Here is a 23,752-nt window from a genome sequence, read left to right as displayed (position 1 = left end):
GATGACAGCCTTGGGAGAGCCTGTCCTGACAAAACTCTACCATCTGGTGAGCAAGATGTATGAAACAGGCGAAATACCCTCAGACTTCAAGAAGAATATAATAATTCCAATCCCAAAGAAAGCAGGTGTTGACAGATGTGAAAATTACCGAACAATCAGCCACAGCTGCAAAATACTAACACATATTCTTTACAGACGAATGGAAAAACTAGTAGAAGCCGACCTCGGGGAAGATCAGTTTGGATTCCGTAGAAATACTGGAACACGTGAGGCAATACTGACCTTACGACTTATCTTAGAAGAAAGATTAAGGAAAGGCAAACCTAGCATTTGTAGACTTAGAGAAAGCTTTTGACAATGTTGACAGGAATACTCTCTTTGAAATTCTAAAGGTGGCAGGGGTAAAATACAGGGAGCGAAAGGCTATTTACAATTTGTACAGAAACTAGATGGCACTTATAAGAGTCGAAGGACATGAAAGGGAAGCAGTGGTTTGGAAGGGAGTAAGACAGGGTTGTAGCCTCTCCCCGATGTTATTCAATCTGTATATTGAGCAAGCAGTAAAGGAAACAAAATAAAAATTCGGTGTAGGTATTAAAATCCATGGAGAAGAAATAAAAACTTTGAGGTTCGCCGATGACATTGTAATTCTGTCAGAGACAGCAAAAGACTTGGAAGAGCAGTTGAACGGAATGGATGGTGTCTTGAAGGGAGGATATAAGATGAACATCAACAAAAGCAAAACAAGGATAATGGAATGTAGTCGAATTAAGTCGGGTGATGTTGAGGGTATTAGATTAGGAAATGAGACACTTAAAGTAGTAAAGGAGTTTTGCTATTTGGGGAGCAAAATAACTGATGATGGTCGAAGTAGAGAGGATATAAAATGTAGACTGGCAATGGCAAGGAAAGCGTTTCTGAAGAAGAGAAATTTGTTAACATCGAGTACAGATTTAAGTGTCAGGAAGTCATTTCTGAAAGTATTTGTATGGAGTGTAACCATGTATGGAAGTGAAACATGGACGGTAAATAGTTTGGACAAGAAGAGAATAGAAGCTTTCGAAATGTGGTGCTACAGAAGAATGTTGAAGATTAGATGGGTAGATCACACAACTAATGAGGAAGAATTGAATAGGATTGGGGAGAAGAGAAGTTTGTGGCACAACTTGACCAGAAGAAGGGATCGGTTGGTAGGACATGTTCTGAGGCATCAAGGGATCACCAATTTAGTATTGGAGGGCAGTGTGGAGGGTAAAAATCGTAGAGGGAGACCAAGAGATGAATACACTAAGCAGATTCAGAAGGATGTAGGTTGCAGTAGGTACTAGGAGATGAAGAAGCTTGCACAGGATAGAGTAGCATGGAGAGCTGCATCAAACCAGTCTCGGGACTGAAGACCACAACAACAACAACAACAACAACAACACTGACTTTTTGATCACCCATCTAGGCTGCACACAGGTCAGCCAGAACATTACTATCACCGAACTATATAAATCCGTCCAGAATAGCAGCATCACTTTGCGGGGAATGACGCAGTCGGACACACGCATTTTGCATTTAGTGTCAGTGAGCCTGCTGTCTGTTTGTATACTGGGGGAGGAGTGCAATCTGAGTGCGATCGAGAGCAGATTGTGAGGGCCAGCAGGCTCGGCACGAGCGTTCTGGAAACTGCACAACTTGTCATATCTTCAACACGTAGCAAAACCGAGGTGAAACCGTCACATGTCGTGGGGTCGGGTGGCCGACCGTCATTACAGATGTCAGACACTGTAGGCTGGGCAGACCGGTAAAACAGGACAGGCAAACTGTGGCAGAACTAACATCAGACTTTAATGACGGGCAGAGTACGAGGGCGCCTGAACACACAGTGCAAACACTCCTAGCGACAACCCGTGCACGTGGCAACGTCGACACCACGAAAACGGCACGTACGACCGAAATGGGCACGTGACCGTCAGCACTGGACATTGGCGCAGTGGCAGAGTGTCGCACGGTCTGACAAATCCCGATACCTGCCACGGTGCCAGTGGGAGGGTGCGAAGAATCTGTCGCCTGCCAGAGGTACGGCGCCTCGACACCTGTATTGTGGGACGGAGACGAGCTGGTGGCAGTTCCACTGTGCTCTGGGGGTCATTCGCGTGGTCATCCGTGCATCCGACAGAGCTCACGTAAGGCACTGTGATAGCCGAGGAGTCTCGAGAGGACGTTAACGAGGTAGATTGCCAATTGCTCTGCCCTCTCCAAACTTTTGTCACACACATATAGTTACAGAATTTGCAGCTCAGAGCTCAGACACCAATTTTTTGAGCCAATACGAGGCCCTTTCTTAAAGCTTTATTTGCGAGTGCTGTTATCTTATTAACACAACTGTCGGTTGCCGAGAGTGTAGCGGAAGAATCTGGTAATCGGACAGTTTTCGGTTCGAATCTCTCTAGAAGCGACAATTTATTTTCTTTTTAATTCCGTGTTTCGTAATAAATAGAAATGTTATTTTAAAAACTGAATCACGATTTATTAATAAATATACAGTAGAACCTCGCTAATCCGACCTCGGACGATCCGACTCCCCACTCAATCTCACTAGCCCCTTTCTAATGTTTGTTCGAGTGACCCCTCGTCTCCGATGCAGATCAGTAGGCAGTAGACTATTAATAGGTGCAGTAGTTCGATCAGGTTTAGAACAGAATAAATTATTTCTAACTTGATCACTAAATGTTATTGAGCATGCAATTGTCTTATAAATTATTCACAGTTTTTCCCCACTTACATGTTTGATGTCAAATATTTAACACTGTAGTTCATTTACAATGTAACCAGATGTTTCAAGCTGTTTCATACACAGGAGTTGCATTCTGTAAGGAAGTGGAGGTTTCGCTACGCGGAACTCGCGGACTTCCGACGTGGTAACGTGGTCAGGTGATTGGGCGTCACTTGTGTCACACATCTGCACGTAAGATTTCGACACTCCTAAACAACCCTAAGTCCACTCTCTCAGACGTCACAGTCAAGTGGAAACGTGAAGGGACACGTACGGCACAAAAGTGTACAGGCCAGCCTCATCTGTTGACTTAGAAAGACCGCCGACAGTTGAAGAGGGTCGTAATGTGTAAAACGCAGAAATCTATCTGGACCGTGACACAGGAATACCAAACTGCATAAAGTTCCGCAAGTACTGTGACAGTTAGGGGGGAGATGAGAAAACTTGGATTTCAGGGTCGAGCGGCTGCTCGTAAGACACACATCACGCCGGTAGATGCCAAATGGCACCTCGCTCGGTGTAAGGAGAGTGAACATTGGAGAAACGTTGCGTGGAGTGACAAATCACAGTACACAATGTGGAAATCCGATGGCAGGGTGCGAGTATGGCAAATTCCCAGTGATCGTCATCTGCCAGCGTGTATACTGCCAACAGTAAAATCGGAGGTGGTGGTGTTATGGTGTGGTCGTGTTTTTCATGGAGGGGGCTTGAAACCTTGTTGTTTTGCGTGGCACTATCACAGCACAGGCCTACATTGATGTTTTAAGGATCTTCTTGCTTCCCACTGTCGAAGAGCCATTCGGGGATGGTGACTGCATCTTTCAACATGACTGAGCACCTGTTCATAAAGCAAGGCCTGTGGCAGAGTGGGTACACTACAATAACATCCCTGTAATGGACTGGCCTGCAGAGAGTCCTGAATTGAATCCTTCAGAACACCTTTGGAATGTTTTGGAATGCCGACTTCGTGTCAGGTCTCACTGACCGACAACAATACCTCTCCTCAGTACAACACTCTGTGAAGATTGAGTTGTCATTCCCCAAGAACCTTCCAGCACCTGAATGAATGTATGCCTGTGAGAGTGGAAGCTGTCATCAAGGCTAAGGGTGGGCAACACCATATGGAATTCCAGGATTACCGATGGAAGGCGCCACGAACTTTTAAGCCATTTTCAGCCAGAGGAGTATGACACTTTTGATCACATAGTGTAGTATAAAACAAGTTTTATTTCATTCACATCTGAAAGTATATGAATGCTATTGCAGTTACAGTATTACTTCTATGTAAACATGTGAGTGCCATTTTTGCGTACATCCTGATGACAACATTCACAATACTTTCGAATGTAATGGCTCGGTGAGTAGATTCAGTATGGTGGTGGGGAGCAAAACGGCAGCGAGGGAGCTTTGGAGAGAAAATAATGGGCCACCTTCAGTTGCCATAAAAAACTGGACTGGCAAGTATTGCATTTTCATTGTTGCATCTAAAACAATGTTGGTGACCACTACTCAGAGAGCTTTTTGACTCTTGTCGACAAAACACGGTACCTGTTCACACTGAAATGAAAACAATCTGAGTGACCTCAGACCGCAAGAACCCCAGAATGAGAAGCAGCGTTAATAGCATCCGCTCGCCAACCTCTGAGCTGTTCAGCACGCAAACATGCTGCTGCAATTAGGCTTTCAGACCAGAGTGTATGAAGAATTTTCCAACTGCAATTGATCCTTGCAAAATGATGCTGGCACAGTAACTGAGGGACAGAGACTGGGAAAATCACACAGCAGTGTGTCTGGTCAATCAATTACATATCCCACATGTGGCACCGTTAATAAGCAAAATTTCAGAAACTGCGCAGAGAACAATCCTCGTAGTTATACAAACAACATTTATGTAGCCCTAAAGTGACTGTATTGTGTGCAATTTCAGATTTTGGCTTTTGAGGCCCGTCATTACTTTGAATGAGACAATGCTACGATGGCTGCGAACTCAAACAGTGATATTGTGAGATGTTAAGAGATCTTAAGGCCCAAACTGGATGAAATTGACAATAGGGGCAATGCATGACATCAACAGCATGGGGCAACAGCCCACACTGCTCGCTGGACAATGGGAAGGGAGGTGTTCCCTGGTCGTTTGACTTCCTTACGCTGTGACATCAGTCGGAATGCCTGGGCACCAGACTTAAACCCTCGAGATTTTTCACTTTGCGGCTACCTTGAATCGAGAGTATGCAAATATTGTCCTAACACTAATGAGTAACTGAAACACACTATTCGACAGGATGTGGACTCCATTCCACAAGATATGATCATCCTAGTGATGGATAGCTTTTGTTAATGCCTTCATCAGTGTGTACACAACAATGGCATTCACTTAATAGATATATATTTTAAAAAGAAGCAATTACTGCAACTAAAATGGCATTTCATGTATTTTCAGATGAGAATGAAACAAAACTTGTCACATACTTTTTCGAAATTTATTTAGCCTTGAAATGTGTCAGTTATTTTTGGCACACCCTTTATTTTTGCAAGGTGGTCCTCTCAGGCTTGGGGTCAGCCTCATCTTCAAAGGCCAATAGCGTATCTTCAGCATACAGTAATGTCTGGGATGCAATTTTCTGCAGATCTTTCTGGTTGTATCCACGACTGTAATGAGGAGCAGAGGTAAGACAGCAGATCCCTGACATACTCCTACAGCAGGAGGAAATTGTCTGACAGTCCTGAAGCTGATTGTGTCAGAGGACACCTTATCAAAACCATCAAGTATGCAGATGACACGGTGGTGCTTGCTAAAAATCGAAGACAACTGCAACACACGGTGAACCAGTCGGTGGAAACTGTAACGAAATACGGCATGGAAATCAATATTGAAAAATCAAAAATTATGCAGATATCAAAAAGGAAGAAACCTTTGAGGGTAACCATCGATAATTGAGAACTGGAGGATGTGAAAAATTCAAGTACTTGGAAAATTTGATGACAAAGGATGCCCACACTCAAAATTTGAGCAAGAATTGCTATGGCCACAACTGCAGTCAATAAAAAGAGGAATCCGTTGACCAGGAAGTTAAACTTGGAATTAAGAAAGAAACTGGTAAAGTGCTACATCTGGAGCATTGCACTGTACGGAGCAGACACATGGACCATGGGGGGGTGGGGTGGGGGGAGACCTTGAGAGTTTCAAAATGTGGTGCTGGAGGAGAATGGAGAGGATCAAGCGGACCTTCGGGTGATGAATAACGATGTACTGAGGAGAGTAGGAGAGAAGAGTGACATTCTAAATACAACTCTTCAAAGGAAAGCCAACTAGATTGGACACATACTTACTGTTAGACACCAAGGGTTCATACACAAAATCATTGAAGAGAAGATTAAAAGAACGGTAGGACAAGGAAGAACTCAAATTTTGTCAGAAATTCTCCATTAAAAGACACAGACCTGCTACTAGGCAGAATACTACATAATAATAATAGATACAAGGTGTATCATAATTAATGGCATAAAAGCATGCAGCTGAAAGTACACAGTACTAGATGCAAAAAAGTCTTAGTAAACATAGGGTTGAAAATGCAAAACTTAAGAGTTATTTTCAATTTTTCATCTTCGATTCTGTGAAGCAAATCTCTTCTACTGCAATTTGGGAAGTAGTAGTATGGACCAAAACAAGAAAAAATGTGCACTAAACATTTGCTTTAAAATGCATACCTTAAAAGTTATGAGCAATTGTTCATTAGAAGAGTCGTGTTTCCAATTAGTGAAGATGAGCAATGCGCATAGCTGTTAAGATATGCATTTCAGAGCACATGTTTACTGGACTTGTCCGTAGCTGTCAATGTATGCATTTTAGACCCCATGTATACTGAGGCTTCCTTGCTTCTAGTATCATGTACTTTCAACTGTATGCATTTATGCCATTAATTATGATACATACACACACACGCACCACACGAGACTGTGAAATCCTTTTGTAACTGCAGAATTACTATAATGCCCATGTGTATAGCAAGCTTCTATGAACACAGGTAGATAATGAGAACAATAAAAATAAAGTAAAATAAATAAAAACAGTATTCGAGTTTCAAACATCGAGCGCAAAATTAAGAAACCACTAACTTAACCACCATTTCACCTTAGAATATCATGCAATAAAAAGCCCATAAGATACCTCAAAAACTCTGACCATTGTACAGGGTTATTACAAATGATTGAAGCGATTTCACAGCTCTACAATAACTTTATTATTTGAGATATTTTCACAATGCTTTGCACACACATACAAAAACTGAAAAACTTTTTTTAGGCATTCACAGATGTTCGATATGTGCCCCTTTAGTGATTTGGCAGACATCAAGCCAATAATCAAGTTCCTCCCACACTCGGCGCAGCATGTCCCCATCAATGAGTTTGAAAGCATCGTTGATGCGAGCTCGCAGTTCTGGCACGTTTCTTGGTAGAGGAGGTTTAAACACTGTATCTTTCACATAACCCCACAGAAAGAAGTCGCATGGGGTTAAGTCGGGAAAGCGTGGAGGCCATGACACGAATTGCTGATCATGATCTCCACCACGACCGATCCATCGGTTTGCCAATCTCCTGTTTAAGAAATGCCGAACATCACGATGGAAGTGCGGTGGAGCACCATCCTGTTGAAAGATGAAGTCGGCGCTGTCGGTCTCCAGTTGTGGCATGAGCCAATTTTCCAGCATGTCCAGATACACGTGTCCTGTAACGTTTTTTTCGCAGAAGAAAAAGGGGCCGTAAACTTTAAACCGTGAGATTGCACAAAACACGTTAACTTTTGGTGAATTGCGAATTTGCTGCACGAATGCGTGAGGATTCTCTACCACCCAGATTCGCACATTGTGTCTGTTCACTTCACCATTACGAAAAAATGTTGCTTCATCACTGAAAACAAGTTTCGCACTGAACGCACCCTCTTCCATGAGCTGTTGCAACCGCGCCGAAAATTCAAAGCGTTTGACTTTGTCATCGGGTGTCAGGGCTTGTAGCAATTGTAAACGGTAAGGCTTCTGCTTTAGCCTTTTCCGTAAGATTTTCCAAACCGTCGGCTGTGGTACGTTTAGCTCCCAGCTTGCTTTATTCGTTGACTTCCGCGGGCTACGCGTGAAACTTGCCCGCACGCGTTCAACCGTTTCTCCACTCACTGCAGGCCAACCCGTTGATTTCCCCTTACAGAGGCATCCAGAAGCTTTAAAGTGCGCATACCATCGCCGAATGGAGTTGGCAGTTGGTGGATCTTTGTTGAACTTCGTCCTGAAGTGTCGTTGCACCTTTATGACTGACTGATGTGAGTGCATTTCAAGCACGACATACGCTTTCTCGGCTCCTGTCGCCATTTTGTCTCACTGCGCTCTCGAGCGCTCTGGCGGCAGAAACCTGAAGTGCGGCTTCAGCCGAACAAAACTTTATGAGTTTTTCTACGTATCTGTAGTGTGTCGTGACCATATGTCAATGAATGGAGCTACAGTGAATTTATGAAATCGCTTCAATCATATGTAATAGCCCTGTATTTTCAGAAACAGTCGAGTATCTGAGGAGAGCTATGTACACTCATTTTATCTCTCCTTCCACTGAGGCAAATTCCTGGGAAATCGGGTGACGGCAATCATCGTGTTCTGCTTGTAGGAAAAAACATACCTGGGAATGACGGCACACACTCCCCGGGCTACCGACTCCTGGCGAGTGGGCTGTCGACCACAGACACACCGTCAGAGTCTGCGTGCCGGTGGCAGTAGGGCGAGAGAGCGCCGGCAGGGTTACGGCACGGCAGGCCCGTCCTCGTCACCGCTGCACACGTCCGCCGGCTCCCACTGCTGGGAGTCCCCCTGTTGGGAGGGAAAACAGTCACGGGCTGCTCTCCGCTGTTTATTACTTAATACTATATGCGGCTGAGGACGACAGGAGTATAGAAGTTGGAAATATTACTGCTTTTTGTTTTCGCTATGTACTAAATTGAGGATCAGTCGACAGGACATTCCGAGGCCGCACCTACAGAGAGATGAAGTGGCTCACACAGAATACAGTAGCTCAGAGAGCTGCACCGAACCAGTCTTCGCACTGAATACGACACTGAGTTACAATTTTTGACCACTCTCCTCTATCATTTTCTATGACATTTTGCTGTAATGTAAGTGCATTTTATTTCGTGGCTATCTTCTATACTCGTTAAATACCAACATAATGTTATTCCCTGTGTTTTGTGTGTGACTGATATTATTCAGAGATGCTGCTTATTTCAATCTGTCACATACAGAATTGTTAGTTTGACACGACAGACCTCACACACGCCATAAAGCACATTTTGGAATGTGAAATTTGTTTGGGTAGTGCTTTGTTGCACACAAACATCAATACAGTAAACAGTTCTCTGTTACATACAGTTGTGTACCCCGTGTGTTAGGTGTCCTACTTTTTCAGGTATTCAGTGTCCCTGGTCTGTATCACACAAGCACTGGCTGGTAAGCATTGTTACAGAAAATATGTCATTTGCTTTTGTAATAGGTACACGTGGTTTTGTGGGGTATACACCTTTTGGCAACAATGTTGTTGCTTTTACGTTATCCCCACACAGTGTGTCACTTTTTTTTTTGTATTCTGCTACTGCTTGAAAGTAGCTACCAGTCTAAACTATATGCAAAGGAAATACAACGAACAGTGCATTGGACACCCCAGGTGGACCACCAATGGTTAAATGATTTATCCATGTGTCAGTTCTGGAACCCATATTAACATGTTTATACTATTTCACAGTGCATTTACTCCATCCGCAAATACAAGGCAGGTGTGTGTGTGTGTGTGTGTGTGTGTGTGTGTGTGTGTGTGTAGCGGGGCGCGCAAAATTTAAACAACATCGGCGCCTACATAAATAAGCTGCAAGCCACTGTACAATGTGCGGCGGAGTGCACCTTTTTAGTCGTATCCTTTCCTGTTCCTGTCACAAACAGAGCGAGGGAAAAAATGACTATCTATATGCCTTTGCACGAGCTCTAGATTTTCGTATCTTCTTATCATGGTGGTTATGAGAAATGTGTCTCGGAGCCAGTATAACTGTTCTGAAGTCAACTTTGAATGCTGACTCTCTAAATTTTTTCAATGGAGTTCTTCAAAAAGAACATTGCCTTCTCTCCAGATATTCCCATTTGAGATCCCAAAGCATCTCCGTAACACTGGTGTGTTGTTTGAACCTACTGGTAACAAACCTAGCAGCCCACCTCTGAATCGATTCAAAGTTTTCCTTCAATCCAATCTGATGTCGATCCCAAACACTAGAGCAGTACTCCAGAATATGTCGCATTAGTGTCCTATAGGCAGTCCACTTTACAGATGAACCTCACTTTCCTAAAATTCTCCCAACCATAATCCTCACTCGCTTGTTCCATTTCACATTGCTTTGCAACTTTACGCTCAGATATTTAAACGACACGACTGTGTCACGCAGAGCACTACTAATGCTGTATTCGAACACTAAGGGTTCTTTTTTAACTACACATTAACTTACATTTTTCTACGTCTTTCGCTAACTGCCATTCATCGCAGCAACTAGAAATTTTGTGCAAGTTGTTTTGTGTTCTCCTATAGTCACTCAACTTCAACACCTTCCCATTCACCACAGCAGCAGCAAACAACTACAGGTTGCTGCCCACCCTGACCACCAGATCATTTCTGAATATACAAGGCAACAGCAGTTACACTTCCCTGGGGCACTCCTGATGACATACTCGTCTCTGACGAACACTCGTAGTCAAGGACAACGTGCTGTGTTCTATTAGGAAGTCTTTGAGCCCTTCACATATCTGGGAACCTATTCCATATGCACGTACCTTCATTAACAATCTGCAGTGGGGCACCGAGTTTCAGAAATCTAGAAATATGGAGTCTATTTGTTGGTCTTAATCCACAGTTTACCACCGAGTTTTGCACGAGCGATGCTTTCTAAGACCGTACTTCGAGAGCACAGACACGGCACATCCCGAGACTTTACACTGTGCCTGAGAAATCACCATACTTCTATGTCAAAACAGTTTGTTGAACACTGGAGTAGATACATATAAAAACCAAACGATACGGCTGCCGGACCTGCACACGCACCAGTGGATCTTACACAGAGATTTCTGTATATCTGTATAATTCTTGACATCTTGCAGAGAATTCCTGGAGCTATGACTGGAAAGGGTTCGACATTTTATTGGGATTCCACATTAGTCTTCAACTGACAATGAGCCACACGGGATACTATTATTCCCCATAATGGGTTGTCTGGCACAATAAAGTCTGGGCTTTTTGGCAGCCATTTCAGTGGGCTGCTGGTATTGCCAAACCATGCCCAATTGAGCAATCTAAGAATTATTCCTCAAGGAACTCCCATACCCAAAAAGCCGAGCATCCCAGAGTCCCGCTCCACTGTAATCTCACATCGTCTGTGTTTCCCTTGTGTCTGAGCTGAAATATTAACAAAATTTGCAATATTTCTAAACAAGAATTTCCATCATGTGTCCTTAAAAAGAAAAGTCTGCAGAGGTATTGTGGTAACATCCTGGCCCAAACAGTAATGTGAAGATGGTTCCTTTCCAACTACTGTATGTAAAGGGGAGTTCCTTCAGAAGGGAGGATGCGGCTCACTATTTGGCCCAAACTGTGTGAGTAGAAGCACGTAGACATCCCTTTCAAGTTCCTAGAATATCTCGCCCAAGTGAGTCATAAGAAAAGCTAAAACATTATCTAAACATATTCGAGTAGAGTGGAGAATAAGCTCGGAAGATGTCAAGGATTGGCTGTGCCCTTTCAAAGGAACCAAACCCACCATTTGACTTGAACGATTTAAGGAAATCACAGAAACCTATATCTGGATGGCTGGGTGCAGGTTTGAACCGTCGTCGTCCTTGGTGAGAGTCTAGTTTGCTAACCACTGCCCCACCTTGCTCGGTTCGAGATTTGGAATCGTGATTTTAATGATGGGAACTTCCATTTTGATTGAGCATCAGCAAAGTTGACAACTTTCTGTTTCTCAGCCTAGGACACAAAAATGTCAGGAATATTTATTTGGATCGTAATCATCATTGTTCACTTCTGTGCTTGAAGACGGAACCTGCCACAAATCAAATAGGGCTGCATACAGTAATGGTGTGTGAAATCAAATAGAAGGAGGGGGGGGGGAGTCCACACAGCCCTTCATAAATATAATTTACTATGAAATTATCCTTCATAATTTCAATAACCTGTTTTGTAATTGCTTGATCCACAGCTATTGCTACAGGGCCCACAGACACAAGGGAATTGATGATGATCAATGCCTTGTCTTTAAAAATTGACAAGTATAATGAAGAGCACTGGTGAGATTTTTTCAGTCGTTTTAATGTTTTCACCACTCACTTCAGTGGTAAAAAGTTCTTGTTCTTGTTGCATTTAGATTTTCCTATGAAATTGTAAGTTTCTATGGAAAATCACTACAGACACTTGGCCTCATGCTGTTCACAACTGTAGAGGCCACTACGAAATATCAGGAAACAGGTATATATAATAACGGCTGACTACAGGGGATTTGAAACAGCCGCCAGAGCCACATGCTGTGAACACATGACAGAAAGAAAAAGGATAGAGTGAGGATATGACAACAGAGCATTGCTAATGAAGGACAGTTGAAATCACAAACCACCAGAAACATAGCATTTGAAACAACTTCTTTTTAAATAAATAAATTAATTAATTAATTAATCATAACTAAAGTGAATACACAGGATGTTGTAGGAGAAATGGTCAATATTCATGGACATCACAAATAATAATTTGTAAAAACCCTGTAACACTGGGAATATAACCTGAAGTGTGAAACTGCCATCGGTATGCTTGATCACTGTTGCTCACACTCTACTCTAGAATCTTTTGAAACTGTTTTGCACCTACCTGCTTCCACTCACACAGTTTGAGTCAAAGTGGTGAGCCCTATTCTGTGCCCTCCCCTCATTAGACCAGAAAACCACATTCCTCCCGTGTGAACAGCAATACGTCACACGTTTGTCAAAAAATAACACTTTCGAGACAGACACGGCACTAGTAAACTTTGCCGACACAGCACGGCATACTTCAACTCGCTGCTCCGTGTTGTCACCAAATACTTAATCCATAAACGTCAATCTACGTCCGTTAATTTTTCAAATTTTCTGTAATGCATAACTGACCACAGTACTTGGCATTCAGCAGCTTGTTCGTGAACAGTACAAAATCGAGAGGTTAGTGGATTTTTCTGAACGAAATGAAGAAATAGGTGTCGTCACTTTCTAAAGACGAAGACACAATACTGAGAGCTGAAACTCCTACTGATCAAAAAAAGGCTCACATGGAGAAAGAAATTGGGGAATGAAGCTTATCCGAAAGACACTAGCCTTTCAGAATTTGTTTGAAGTGGTCCAATTAAACCATGGAATTCTTTCCTGGGAAACAAATGGACATAACATAAGCACAATTTTCAAACTACAGAAAAGAGTCACACGAATTATAATCTCAAATAGTAAAAGAACTCGTTGTAAAGATCTGATCAGAACACTGGGGATCTTAATTACACCATGTGAGTACATTTAACACTCACCTAAGCACAGAAAATGCACTGATACTTACTGTACAAACAAACTCTGTTCATGACCATGGAACATATAGGCTCATCTAACACTACTGAACTTACATTTACCAAGAAAGAATAAGCAGGGTCACACAAGTGATTTGTAAGAAAACTCCTTTGCAGACTGACTGCACTTCCTCAGCATTCTACCAATAAACCTAAGTCTACCACCTGTTCTACCCACGATCGAGCCTACGTGATTGTTTCATTTCATATCCCTACAAAGTGTTACACTCAAATATCTGTTCTAACAGTGACTCACTGATATTATAGTCATAGTGTTCTATGTTTTGTTGTTTTGCAAAGTGCAAAATTTTACTGTTCTGAACGTTTAAAGCAAGCTGCCACTTAGAAATCTTATCAAGGTCTGACTGAATATTTATGCAGCTTCTTTCAGACAGTACTTCACTATAGATAACAACATCATCTGCAAGAAATCTGAGGTTACTAATTAATATTGTCTTCTAGGTCATTTATGTACAATATGAACAGCAATGGTCCCAACACACTTACTTGGGCACACTCGAAGTTAGTTCTACATCTGACTATGACTCTCCACCCGAAATAACATGCTGTACCCTCCCTACCAAAAATGTTCTCAATCCAGTCACAAATTTCACTTGGCACGCCATATGACCGTACCTTTCACAATCGGTGCAGGTGTGGTACCGAGTCAAATACTCTTTGAAAATCGAGAAATACTGCATCTACCTAGCTGCCTCGATCCAAAGCTGTCAGTACATCACATGAAAAAAGTGCGACTGGTGCTTCACACGGTCGATGTTTCCGGAATCCACGTCGGTTGGCACGTAGGAAGTTATTGTGTTTGAGATACCTCGCAGTGTTTGAGCTTAGAATATCTTTTAAGATTCTACAACAAATCGAGGTCGCAGATACTGGACGGTAGTTCTACTACCCTTCTTATAGATGGGTGTGACCTGTGCTTGTTTGCAAGAACTGGGCATATATTTTTGTTCGAGGGATCTACAATAGATTATAGTTAGAAGAGTGGCTAACTCAGCCACAAATTCAGTATAGAATCTGACAGGGATTCAACTGAGCCCTGGAGCATTGTTCAGTTTTAATGACTTCAGCCGTTTTTAAACACCACTGACACTAAGACTAAGTTCATTCATCATTTCAGCAGTACGAGGATTAAACTGAAGAAATTCTCCTGGGTTTTCTTTTGGAGAGGAATATTTGAAAATGGAGTTAAGCTATGTTTTAATGTGGGGCAGTTAACAGGTGTGAAGTTAGAGAGTTGCTAAGAATAATACGCTGGATTTCACACGAGACAATGACTGTCGGTAATTGATTCCATAAAGGTGGCCAAAGCTGAAAAATAGGTCCTCGAGGCAACGAGATGTGCCACAATAGCGACGAGAAACAAGAAAAGAAAGAGAGAAGATGAGGAACACGTAAACTGAGAAAACTATACAACTGGAGTATCAGCAGCAAGAGAGATCCATTAAAAATTAAATATAACACTGAACTGAATTTCACAAGAATTAAATTTTCTGACACATTTACTTTACACACAAAAAATCTATCTGAACTAGAGGTCTGGTATTTTTTGGGATGTCTCAGGATACTATTTGCAGGAAAGTACACTACAGACACTAATATACTATCAACAAAAAGGAAAATACACACTAAGTAGTTATATTAAAAAAAAGGAACCTTAATTTTGACTATCACATTACATATTTCTAGAATAAAAACTTGTGGCTGAAATGTTATGAATGTAGTCTACTTTTTAGACAGACAAGTTGTTAATGTGTACTTAAAGTTTCAAGCATCTAATTAAGATAGACAGTGCATAGATCCTCACAAACAGAAATGTAATGAAGTCAATGTGTGACCTAATGTGATTAATTGTACATCAAAATGTTCAACAAGAACAACTGCCATTGTCCCTATGAAGAGTTCACATCTTTTTAGTTAGAGTCATGTAAACTTTATGAAAATTGTTAGAATTTTTCCAGGTGTACACAAGCAAGTTACCTTAAGCAATACATTATATACAGCAAAGGATTACCTAGATACCACAGAGTAGGGTTTTGGTAAAAATGTAACATGATAACAACAACAATCCACCCAGATAGATGTGCGTGTTGAAACACGACTTCTGGGACAGGGAGGTCCAATAACCTTAGACCGGATCCGTCCGGCAGATTAACAACAAGGATAGATGTGCAGCCAGCCTGGACGTGGTTTTTAGACAGCTTCCCACATCCCACTAGGTGGATACCAGGCCAGTACCGAGTCCTGTCTCAGTTACACGATTCAAAAACAGTTGTAAAGCCTTTCAGCCACTTTCACGTGAATTTCACTACACGCAGACAGTTGGGGTACACATATCCTGTCCTGGAGGGGGGAGGTGTAACGGGCTGGCAGCACAAAGGGTATCGTGCCACACAGTGCCAAAACCATAAATAATCATGCCACCTCTGCATTCATATGTTGCATATCAGTGTAAAGCCCTAATCATTAGCTGTTAAATGACATAGGTTGTATTGTTGTACCTGAATTAAAACCAGAATTATTCATTCATGTTGAGACAGGTGTGTTTAAATTTTGTACAGTATCCAAACTTTGGGCCAAGGGCACAACAGCAATAATAATAATAATAATAAAACACAGCTGTCATTTCATGTAACTTTCACACTATGTTCTCTTTTCCTTTTTTCTGTTTGGGAATACCTACTTCCAACATTTTCCAACACAGAATACTAACACTTCACTTCATATTTTTCTGAGCTCTACAACACATTCATGCTGTAAGGACAATGATCCAATTTTTTCAGACAAGTAAATGGAAATTGCAGTACACAAAATGGAAACCACACATTTTCGCTATGGTCCGATAGTGTGTGCACTGTTACTTTCTTAAATAAAGTTTGTACACCGAGGAATGAATGAACAGTGTAGCACCAGCCTTTCACTTTATTTAATATCACTCAACCCAACCCACCCACAATCTTTCAGATTTGGTGCATTCCACGTTTCAAATAAGTGGTGGAAAACTACCAGTCTGCCTGAGGTGTAGACAACTGTGAAGAAATTTACAGGCCTGCAATGTTTGGATACTGTGTGAAATTTAAACGCACCTGTCTCGACACAAATGGGTAATTCTGGTTCTAATTCAGGTACAACAACAAAACCTATACCATTTAACAGCTAATGATTAGAGCTTTACACTGATATGAAACATATGAATTTCTATAAGTTTTCACATGTGATGTCATTGATCTTGATCTTTGCCCTTTAATAGCTTAAAACACACTACTTTCATCCTAAAAATATACCTATTTTATTGCTCCAGTATGTTACTATAATCATGGCAAACATCAAGATGGCACATCAAAGGCAAAACATCCAAAAATTTCTTTAGTCAGCATCATTATACCAACAAAATGATGTAAGCAGTTATGTGTACAGATGCTTTCAAAACAGCACCCAACAGCAGTTACTAGCATTCTGATCAATTGGTGAACATTTCTTGCTGTGAAAAGCCAATCAGACAGATTTATTTCAACCAATCATTACTAAGTGGTTTCATGGATGTGGCTTGTTTACTCAAACAGCAGAGTACATGTGTGGTGAAATAGTAGTTTGTAACAAACTGATTTCAGGCATATACAGTTGCTGTTCCTGAGACATGAGTGAGTCTCATCTTTATCCGTAATAATAATGTAGGCTGAAGCAATGAATTAAATTTTGCACTTCAGCCTACACCATTATCATAAATTGATTTCAAGTCAAAATTGTATTGTTGCAACCTATTTAAAGGAGGCGGTCATGCAACAGTACAGAAGAATTTGATGAATGTTCCGGAGTGGGTGGTAAAACAAATGTCGTAAAGTATTGTTCACCAGAAAAACTCGCAGCAAATATAGAAAGCAAATATCACAAAACCATCAGCTCCTACAGATGCTAGCTACTTCCAGAGAAGATGTAAATGAAGATGAAATAACACTTGACCGAGCACTGGATTCTTTAAATACAAACCTTCAGTATTTAGGTGAATCTCCTGTCATGAAAACAGGGCTTCAGTGCGAGAAAATGTACAAAACAACAACAACCCACGACTGAAAGATAAGTTTCACAATTCAGACAGTATGTGTGACAAAATACAAAGTTTGACTGTACTACCAAAGAGCCAGAATATAAGGTAAACCACAAAAGAATTTACCGCTTCAGATTATATGGTTTTCTTTTTTTTAGTCACCAGTCTTCTGACTGGTTCGATGTGGCCCACCACAAATTCCTCTCCATCTTCATCTCAGAGCAGCACTGGCAACATACATCCTCAGTTATTTGCTGGATGTATTCCAAATTATAGTCTTCCTGTGACCACCTTCACACTCCTCAGAGTTCTGCAAAGTGGTAGTTTTCCATCTCTTATTTGGATCACTGGATGCACCAAATATTAAAACAAAGATGATGTGATTTACCAAACGGAAGCATTGGTGTGTTGATAGACACACAAACACAAACACACACACACATAATTCAAGCTTTCGCAACCCACGGTTGCTTCATCAGGAAAGTGGGAAGGAGAGGGAAAGACAAAAGGATGTGGGTTTTAAGGGAGAGGGTAAGGAATCATTCCAATCCCGGGAGCAGAAAGACTTACCTTAGGGGGAAAAAGGACAGGTATACACTCGCACACACACACATATCCATCCGCATATACACAGACACAAGCAGACATTTGTAAAGGCAAAGAGTTTGGGCAGAGATGTCAGTCGAGGTGGAAGTACAGAGGCAAAGATGACGTTGAAAGACAGGTGAGGTATGAGCGGCGGCAAATTGAAATTAGACATTAGCGGAGATTGAGGCCTGGTGGATAACGAGAAGAGAGGATATGCTGAAGGGCAAGTTCCCATCTCCGGAGTTCTGACAGGTTGGTGTTAGTGGGAAGTATCCAGATAACCCGGACGGTGTAACACTGTGCCGAGATGTGCTGGCCGTGCACCGAGGCATGTTTAGCCACAGGGTGATCCTCATTACCAACAAACACTGTCTGCCTGTGTCCGTTCATGCGAATGGACAGTTTGTTGCTGGTCATTCCCACATAGAATGCTTCACAGTGTAGGCAGGTCAGTTGGTAAATCACGTGGGGGCTTTCACACGTGGCTCTGCCTTTGATCGTGTACACCTTCCGGGTTACAGGACTGGAGTAGGTGGTGGTGGGAGGGTGCACGGGACAGGTTTTACACCGGGGGCGGTTTACCCTTGTAAACGCCCCCGGTTTACCCTTGGTCTGCTTGTGTCTATGCGCGGATGGATATTTGTGTGTATACCTGTCCTTTTTTCTCCTTAAGGTAAGTCTTTCCGCTCCCGGGATTGGAATGACTCCTTACCCTCTCCCTTAAAACCCACATCCTTTCGTCTTTCCCTCTCCTTCCTTCTTTACTGATGAAGCAACCGTTGGTTGCGAATTTTGTGTGTATGTTTGTGTGTCTATCGACCCGCCAGCACTTTCGTTCGGTAAGTCACATCATCTTTGTTTTTTTATATATGAGATAGCCAGGTTGATAATGTTATTTTTCTGTATTAATTGCCATAGAATTACCCGCATTTATTCATTTATATTCTTTCTAAATTATAACACAGCATGTCTAATATCTTTCCAAAAGTGATATATCACTGAATATAACAACAATAACCACCACCACCACCACCACCACCACCACCACCACCACCACCACCATGACCTAGCTCAGAAGTAAAATTTGTTCTTGATGAAACTACACAAAGTTTACACAATGATAGATCAAGTGAGCATGGCATGTACATTTTAAATGTATTGTCCATAGCTATGCTTGACCAACACTGACTTATCAAGTGTCAACTTGGCTACTCTCCAATACCAGTACATTGGGTTGATGGGGTCCTGTCTAGTCACAGGAAGTGGACCTTGTTCTTCCTGTACTGGGTGGAGTCAATGTGATAACTGCTTCTCCAACATGTCCGGGATTCTTGTCCCAGTGACAGCCACATACAAACAGTTTCGAAACAGCACAGACTGCTCTGTGTTTGTGCCATCATGTTTGATCAGTGATTCTGTGGCGTTTCTCTGACTTTGTACTTGCAAAGCAACCTTACAGACTGCTCCTCCTCGGTTTTTGTCATATTTACAAGGTCTGAATATCAGTCCCGGACATTACTTTCCTAAAGCACTATGATGAAATTAAAAATAACAATAATAATAATAACACCAAATAAAAGCCACAAGAAAATTATCTGTCCAGATTAGAAGATTTCCAAGTGCTTTTAGGTACACAACAATGTAATTTATTAATGAATTCATTGGCAGATCAGAAAATAGTGGAATTGGTTGGTAATCAAAGTTGCTTGGTTAAATTATACTAGTAGCACATATTTTTTACTCTCCATTGTGAGGATACAGAATTTAGGAGAATTAAATTTAGGATTTTTCCCATACATGTCAGATTTGCAATGTTTCTGTGTGTTGTCATCTATAAATAAGCTTCCATATCTGTAATTAATTTGATTATAAGGGTTATTAGTGGCTCAGCCTGGCTTTGGAAGGGTAGCATTAAATATCCATAGCCAGATGCTTTTTTTGGCCTAGCGTATTGTGTTTGCAGACCGCTGTGTAAAGTCGTGGATAAATTTCTGAGAAAAATGTTAAGTAACTGAGTATCACCACTTTTATATAACTTACATGATGTAAGAAGCGCACAGTAGGAAAGTTGTCTGGAAGTGTGAATGTTGTGTGTCCCACACTGAATTGGTGTCTGGAGCACAATGTGATGTAAGTAATACATTTGCAATCAATGTACATAATATATACAAATCACGGTTGTATGTGAGTGAAATTTATTCACTATGTATCGGAGGCTGGCTGAGGCAGCACATGTGAAAGAAAAAACATGCACGTCGTACATGTTTAGCTCACGCTACAGCATTCTTCTCGTACACACAACGATGCACTGTCGTGACTCTCTGCCGCAGTTCTTTGTCGTGGACTCCTTATGGCAGAATTCTTCACTGTGCAACACAATGAATCGTGTCCACATCTGGGTTTGATTTAAAAAAGACAGCTAGCTAAAAGATGAGTCATTTGCCATGCTGCTAAAAGAATGTACTGAATGAAAATGAAGCAAAGCTGCTGAATTAATGTTTTGTAAAACATTTTACTTGTAGCACAAAAAATAAAAACACCCCACATTTTGGATTCACATGTTTTTTCGGTGTGCAACTTTCTCAAATGATTGCAGGAAAATATTTGTTACAAATATTCAATTATTTCAAATTGTAGGTCTCCCACCACAGCCTGATGATGAGGTGGTTACCTTTTCGTTATTGGTCATATTTATTACAATACTTCAATGATGAGTAACTCACTGCCCATTGTTCAAAGAATGTGCAGTGAATTAATAGTGTGAATTGAGACTACTAATCTGAGGGAAGCAGAAATTGGTAGTCTGAAATTGTCGTCACATTACGAAAAGCGAATGCTGGGTAAAAGGCAAGATTTGATCCTACAAACTTTCAGTTTCCCGGCACACACTCTACCTCTAGACAACCACACCACATGTAAATTATATACCACTTGCTGCATTCTCAAGGCACTGATGCTCTCTCTAGTTCTGGCAGCTATTTACTAGGTGGCTATGGCATTGTTTCCACAACTTAAATTTAATTCATCGTAGTTCAGACAATTTTTATGAAATACTTATAATTTATATACAAAAATCTTCCTCATGAATCAGCGTATCAATTAGCCAAAACCGGATCAAAGTCCCCACAGCAGTTCCTGAGACTAAATTACATACACTAATGGACATGAGGAAGAAGAGTGAGTGAGTGTGTGTGTGTGTGTGTGTGTGTGTGTGTGTGTGTGTGAGAGAGAGAGAGATTCTCTCTTAGTATAGAGAAGGGGGAGGTAAATAACCCAGAGATATGTTATTTCTATGTATACAATATTCTGTTTTAGTTGAAAATTTTGTTTTGTACTTCGTTGTTTGTTTATAGTACTACTTTAAACAAACGGAGTTCATTAGCAGGTGTACTTAGATCACATCAACAAAAACTCGAGAAAAGAATGTATGTCTCATTGATGGAGTAAATATTGTATAACCTGAAGTCAGTGTGGACTGATACCAACTGAAGACAGATTTCTATGTTTGAATCTGTAATAAGAGAATATATTAATATAAGAAGATTACCAACTAAGTTCAGTTCGATGGAAACACTGACGTCAAAATTACATATTTGCCACTTTTTCAATATCCATAAACAAAGTGAAATGTTAATTAACTAATATAATTATAATTTTTAATTAAATAACATCTTTTCTATTTAATCACTGTTCACATGAAAAGATGAGTATTCACAATAAATTTAAATTGCATACAAAAAATGCAAAACATAAAATAGAAAATCACATACTTTTTCATTTCTAGAAACTGAACAGAATTACTGACATGTACACTGAGTCCCCTTCCATTTGATGAAAAGTAATTTTCCACGTCTGTGTACGACTAATCAAGAAGAGAGTAACTATGCTACTGGCAATCATATGATTACAACCCGGTTACAGTATATGCCAAGTTTCTTAAATCTTTTAATGTTCAAAGGTAATGCTTTTGAGTGTTTTTGAGAATCGTAATGTACTGCTTCAGGAAATTGATGTGCAGGCACTGACTTTCAAAGCCTGTAAGTGTAGAGAAAATCCAAGAGGGCCAGTCTGTCATAAGGTGCTGCTGTTAGATACGCACAAATTCATTTTTCCATATATAGTAGAACATTGATAATCTGAAACAATTGGGGCCACGGTAGGTTTGGATGACTGATCATTTCTGAAAACATACTGTACCAGTGTTCACGTGAATATGGAAGAAAAAAAAAAAATGAAAATCACTAACTGACTACACTACCTAGTTTGACAAGTTCAAAATAGCTATTAAAGTAGGCCTAAACATTACGAAGAGGAGTCCAAAATTTGTTTTTGCTACAAAGCTGTCATTTGTTCCTTTGCTGCTAAATTGTACAAACATATTAACGACAGCAACTGGACAGCATCACATTCTTCTTCAGGTTCTAACCATTCCGTACCCATCTCCAAACAACGAAAAGCCGCAGTACATGCTGTTCCAACCCGTACACCGAAAAACCTCCTTTACACTGGTGCAAACATAAATGCACGTGGAACAGCAAACGAAAATTTTCTCTAGACATCTTAGCTGTTGGTGGGTGAGTCTTCTGGGTCGTACAATCGTGGTCCACGAGATTTTTCCAATCTTAATGTTTTGTCCAAAGCTGACACTTACCCGCAGGTAATGAAAACCTTCCTCCCCGCACAGGACCTTTTCTGAACTGTCGTCGTCGCTACACTTTTCCCCATCACCACGAGAGTCCAAGTCATCTAGGTCACTGGCAATTATTTCACTATCCACCAATATTGGACAGTGGGGGTAATCTACATCACATACATGCTGGTCTCAACTTTTTCCTTACTGCCTTCTTCAGATCTTAAAGAGGTTTGTCAGTCAAGTCAGTTCAGATACAAACGGGTTATCTGGTGGCTCTCCATAGACTCATACGATTAAGAGAGTTTATTCTGACCTTTTGGCAAATCTTTTTTGGTCCTCGACAACAGTGCAAGCTCCTGCTGTCAATCATATAGCATTCTTCAAGTCAGTTTCGACATAGAGTGGCCAAATAGTTTTATCAAATTAGTCTCCGATTGTTACCAAATGCAGTAATGCCTTTATGTAAGACCACTTGAAGTTCTCAACGACACCCTATTCACTTGTTGAATAACTGAAATAATATTGGTCAGGAGAAGCAGGAGAGGGGGAGTGGTAACATTGACTTTACTGAGAAATAAAAACAAAATAGTATACAAAGTATAGTAAATCTGTTTGAAAGTGACATCTCCGAGATCAAAACCTGCCGCTGGTTGACATTCAGTACATGCTGTTCCAGCCTATGCACTGAAAAACCTTGTTTACACCGGAGAAAACATAAATGAACGTGGAATAGCAAACGAAAATTTTCTCTGGCATTAATACCGGGTGTGTGTCAGCAAACGGCACTCGCTCGTGCTCACATATGTTCAACCAATGGTTGGTGTTTTGGCAAACCGACAAGTAAGTTCCCGTCCTCTCTATTCTGGCACTAGCAGCACAGAAAGCTTTCTGTCTGATATCTCACATACTTTTGTTGCCAACTACAGTTGCACAAGCAATGGAGTGGTCCAAAGAGACTACGTTGCTGACATAAGAATATATATACCATTGTGCTTCGGGGAATTGAGAGACCCAGAGCACTAATGTCAAGGGGAAAAAAATACGATTGGTGGGAAAATAACACAG

The 23,752-nt window shown here is 41.1% G+C and overlaps 2 protein-coding genes across 9 annotated transcripts in view; one reads left to right on the top strand and one right to left on the bottom strand.

Annotated features, from left to right (window-relative positions):
• The window catches only part of LOC126108940 (protein brambleberry-like), a 202,427-nt gene that overhangs the window by 11,497 nt on the left and 167,178 nt on the right, over nt 1-23,752 (bottom strand). For all 8 annotated transcript variants that reach the window (XM_049914316.1, XM_049914318.1, XM_049914317.1 and 5 more), the window contains exon 12: nt 8,423-8,610. In XM_049914316.1, coding sequence (XP_049770273.1) covers nt 8,451-8,610 — 160 coding nt within the window. In that variant the 3' untranslated portion in view covers nt 8,423-8,450. The remainder of the gene's footprint in view (nt 1-8,422; nt 8,611-23,752) is intronic.
• LOC126108938 (uncharacterized) overlaps nt 1-23,752 on the top strand; it is a 237,986-nt gene that overhangs the window by 204,323 nt on the left and 9,911 nt on the right. The gene's annotated exons all lie outside the window — the stretch shown is intronic.

The sequence above is a fragment of the Schistocerca cancellata genome, chromosome 11, assembly GCF_023864275.1.
Source record: "Schistocerca cancellata isolate TAMUIC-IGC-003103 chromosome 11, iqSchCanc2.1, whole genome shotgun sequence".
Classification (NCBI taxonomy): domain Eukaryota; kingdom Metazoa; phylum Arthropoda; class Insecta; order Orthoptera; family Acrididae; genus Schistocerca; species Schistocerca cancellata.
The sequence above is the reverse complement of the archived record's forward strand: the minus strand, read 5'-3'. Positions and strand labels throughout refer to the sequence as shown.